Source organism: Limulus polyphemus, unplaced genomic scaffold, assembly GCF_000517525.1.
Source record: "Limulus polyphemus unplaced genomic scaffold, Limulus_polyphemus-2.1.2 Scaffold5166, whole genome shotgun sequence".
In the NCBI taxonomy this organism is placed as follows: Eukaryota; Metazoa; Arthropoda; class Merostomata; order Xiphosura; family Limulidae; genus Limulus; species Limulus polyphemus.
Genome location: NW_013670776.1, coordinates 31,985 through 36,372, shown reverse-complemented (window position 1 = coordinate 36,372; position 4,388 = coordinate 31,985). Strand labels below are relative to the sequence as shown.

Genomic DNA, 4,388 nt, shown 5'->3' with positions numbered 1-4,388 from the left:
CCTACCCGTCGGCGACTCGGGTCCGGGGTGGGCGATCGACCACTGGCCGAACCTACCTCTCAGTATGATGGGAAAAGTAGATCACTGCTCCGACGGAGTCGCTGTCGACCATCCAAGACAAGAGAGTGAAAAGTGCAGGGAAGCAAATACGAGAGATCAATGGCAGTAAAAGACTGACTAGGTGAATGAAAATAAGTATATGTTCCTGTATTGAAGATGGAAAGGTCGTGATCCGAGAGCATACGCTCTATGGAACGACCCCTCCCATTAATTCGAGCACCACCTTATTTATAGATCACCATAGATCATTTTCCAGACGGTTCTGCTATGATTAGTGTCTGGCGAAAAGCTTCAGCAGATATTTCCCTTGCAACATCTCAACCAACAATTGGTCCAGTTATCAACGCTATATCAAGCTTTGAACAACTCGACTTTCAAGATCTACGTATCTACATGAGCCGATGTTTCCGTTTATCAACGTTATATTTTAAGATCTGTACAAGAACTCAGCTAACAGATGTTTCCACATATAAAAGCTATCTTCAAGTTTTGTACACCAAAAAACTTTTCAAATAGCATTACCAATAGGAAATATTATTGAAGAAATGTAAGAAATGTTTCCAAGTAATTTTATGAAAACTATTCATCACCTCTAGTTTTCTAGCTATGATATACTTATTCAAATATTTTTTATATATATAGTGAAAATAACAACTTTTTCTTTAATAATTTTATTTATTCATTGAAAACTGTATTTAAGAGTGTATAATCTGCATACTTTGATAAGTTTCTTTCATGTTCACAACATGTCCAACAGGAATTGCTAGGTCTGTGTTCCCATTCTGCAAAAGTTTAGCTTTCAGACTAACTTTAGACGAGTCGATAAAAAGTCTCCATTCTTGAGTCTGATGTTCAGTACCTAATTCTTTCATTAATACATCAACATTTATGTCACGAATCAGATCATTTAAGTGTTTTTGTGTGATCAGATGAGGTAGTTTATGTTGAGGTGCCACAGGAATAGAGTTACTAGATGAAGAGGATGAAGATGATTCATTTTCTTCTTCCCAGGATAACTCTTCTGTTTCCCAATTCGCTGGTGGATGTGGCACTGGAAGACCATCCCCATGGTTTCATCACAGATGCAATATCGGGATATTTAATGTTTTACTTAGTTTTGCCTGAATATTCAGAAAGATTAATCATTTAAAAATAACAGTTAGTTACATGATCTTTGAGCTCACGTTATTTCATGGGAACTGCAAATGGCACAGTTGCTCTCTTCTTACTCAGCCACTTTGTCAAGTCAGATGTGCAAACTGTGCAATACATATGTGGAGCTCAATGTTTTTTTGGTTGTTTGTTTGTTTTTCTTGGTCACCAATCTTACACAAAGAATAGTGGTAGTAAGCCACCTTTATCTTGTGTGTGATGTTTTTTCCTTTGTAAAACTGTAATATATCTTCTACAAAGTTAGTATGAAGTGTTTGGGTGGTTTTTACTAGGAGTGGAGACAGTCAGCATTTCAAATGATTTTCTAGAAAATATGAAATAATTTACGTTTACAGAACTAGAGTTTAAAAGATTAAAAAACAAAGTTTTGCGGAATTTGATTATATCGCGGGTATGATGTGAGGAAGAAGATCGGACTTTGTTTTGAATGTGTGTGGAACGAGGCTAAGTGACCAACTGCGTGAGTGAGAGGCGTCTGACTTCACCCCACATATTCTCAGTCGAGCGACTTCTCGAATGTTCTAGCAAACTGAGCACGTGAGAGTTTCGTGATTCCCTGGCAGAGAAATTGAGCGTGGGAATGAAACAGAAGTGGTGCAATCCACTACAATCAGATCGATAACAACGGAAATATATAAGCAATACATTTGGAATATTACACCAATAGAGTCAATGTTTGAAGTTGTCAAAAATGTATGTCTTTTACCCATTAAACTGTCCAAGTAAATTCAATTTCACAGCATAAATCTATTGTACTGAGTTGATTGAATGGTATTTCACATAGTGCTGATAAGATATTGATATGTTACAATAACTCAAAATCTAGAGGAGGTGGCCAAATTCCGACTCCATTTTTGAAATCAGCACCATCAAGTTAACCCTAATCACTTTAGTTTTCACCAGTAGCAAATTATTTGTTATCCAGTGTAATCAGATACATCAATAAAACTGAAAACTAAGTAAAACCTAACTCACTATAAGCTTGTTAATAAGGTCAATAGGTACGGGTCGTCCATTCGTTCTGGCTATTCTGGTCAAAATTATTGCTGCTTCTTCATAACGTTTAACAGACACCAACCAGCGAGGGGATTCAGGCAAAAACCTGAAGAGAAGAAAGCCACAATATTATTTACTAAATTAACAGAGACTTGTAAGAAAAAAAACCTATAATATTAACTTTATTTTAAAGAATTTTGATTTGTTTTTTTTAAGAGAATCAGTTGACAAATCATTGAGAACTTAGCTCAGTATCATTTCACCAAATGATATGTATGTAAACTTAATGAGATAGAAATTAACAAATAAATAAATAAAAACAGCACCTTAATAAATTCATGTTTAAACCATCATTGAATAAAACAAAATAGCTTATCTAGAATTACATTTTATAATTTTACGGACGTACATAAAATTAATTAGTGTTATTTTGTCTTACATTACAAATTACTTTTAATCCAAAGTTTTGCTTTTCCACAGTTAAGATTGTTTTCTTCTTCACTGGTATTCGGTCCATGTTATGGACCAGGGAGGGTCAGGTTCAGCGTAGATCTCTTCCTCTGGAATTGTTATTTTGTTTGCACTGTTACTGAATCCTAGGTAATAATCCTTGTTACTTTGTTGTTGCATTACTCACAGTGTGTTCAATTTTCTCCATTGTCCACAGTTTTAATTAACATACTATTTTCGTGCCACGTCCAATTCATGGGCCTCAATTTATCATAAATATTTATAAAAAAAGTAAAATCCAATATACAAAACATAAATAGTAGAGCATATAACTGTTAATTTTGAATAAAATACCTTTAAGTAACTTGTGTGGAAAACTAGAATATTTGTCTTATATTCAAATAATTGTGGCGTTTGTTTGTTTGTTTTTCGAAACGCGCTCATAGTTACTCGAGGGCTATCTGCGCTAGCCATCCTTAATTTAAAAGTGATAGACTAGAGAGAAGGCAGCTAGTCAAGACCACCCACCGCTAACTCTTGGGCTACTCTTTTACCAACGAAAAATGGGATTGACCGTTACTTTATAACTCCCACACGGCTTGATGGACGAACACGTTCAGTGATGGGTTTGTTTGTTTGTTTGTAAGTAAGCACAGAGCTACACAATAGGCTATTTTATAAATAAGAACACTGATGTCACTAAGAAATGTTTGTTATTTGTCGCTACAATCTTGGGACCTACTATGTCCTGAAATCTCATCACTGAGCCCCCCCCCCCCCCAGTGGCACAGCGGTATATCTGCAGACTTACAACAATAGAATCCGGGTTTCGATACCCATGGTGGCCAGAGCACAGCCTAAACATGCCAACCTGCTCGTTGTTTTAAACTAAATTCCTCCAAACTTTGACCAATAACGTTAGTTCACTTACGTTATCTGTCCTCATATGACCAATAATATTAATTTACTTAAGTTATCCGTCCTCATGTGACCAATAATGTTAGTTCACTTAAGTTATCTGTCCTCATGTGAACAATAATATTAGTTCACTTAAGTTATTTGTCCTCATGTGCCCTATAATATTAGTTCACTTAGGTTATCTGTTTTCATGTGACCAATAATATTAGTTCACTTAAGTTATCTGTCCTCGGCTTTCATTGTAACTAACAATAATTACTAATCAAAACAAACTACTTACATATAACTAATTAAATGTTCCGGTGTAACTGGGAGTATATAACTAATTAAATGTTCCGGTGTAACTGAGAGTATATAACTAATTAAATGTTCTGGTGTAACTGGGTGTATATAACTTATGAAATGTTCTGGTGTACCTGGGAGTATATAACTAATCAAATGGTCTGGTGTAACTGGGAGTATATAACTTATGAAATGTTCTGGTGTAACTGGGAGTATATAACTAATTAAATGTTCTGGTGTAACTGGGAGTATATAATTAATTAAATGTTCTGGTGTAACTGGGAGTACATAAATAATTAAATGTTCTGGTGTAACTGGGAGTATATAACTAATCAAATGTTCCGGTGTAACTGGGAGTATATAACTAATTAAATGTTCCGGTGTAACTGGGAGTATATAACTAATTAAATGTTCTGGTGTAACTGGGAGTATATAACTAATTAAATGTTCTGGTGTAACTGGGAGTATATAACTAATTAAATGTTCTGGTGTAACTGGGAGTATATAAC

The 4,388-nt window shown here is 35.1% G+C and overlaps 1 protein-coding gene across 1 annotated transcript in view; it reads right to left on the bottom strand.

Annotated features, from left to right (window-relative positions):
* Positions 1 to 4,388, bottom strand: part of LOC106472213 (carcinine transporter-like) — a 44,391-nt gene that overhangs the window by 30,229 nt on the left and 9,774 nt on the right. Inside the window, exon 5 of the mRNA XM_013932841.2 lies at positions 2,209 to 2,335. Coding sequence (XP_013788295.1) covers positions 2,209 to 2,335 — 127 coding nt within the window. The remainder of the gene's footprint in view (positions 1 to 2,208; positions 2,336 to 4,388) is intronic.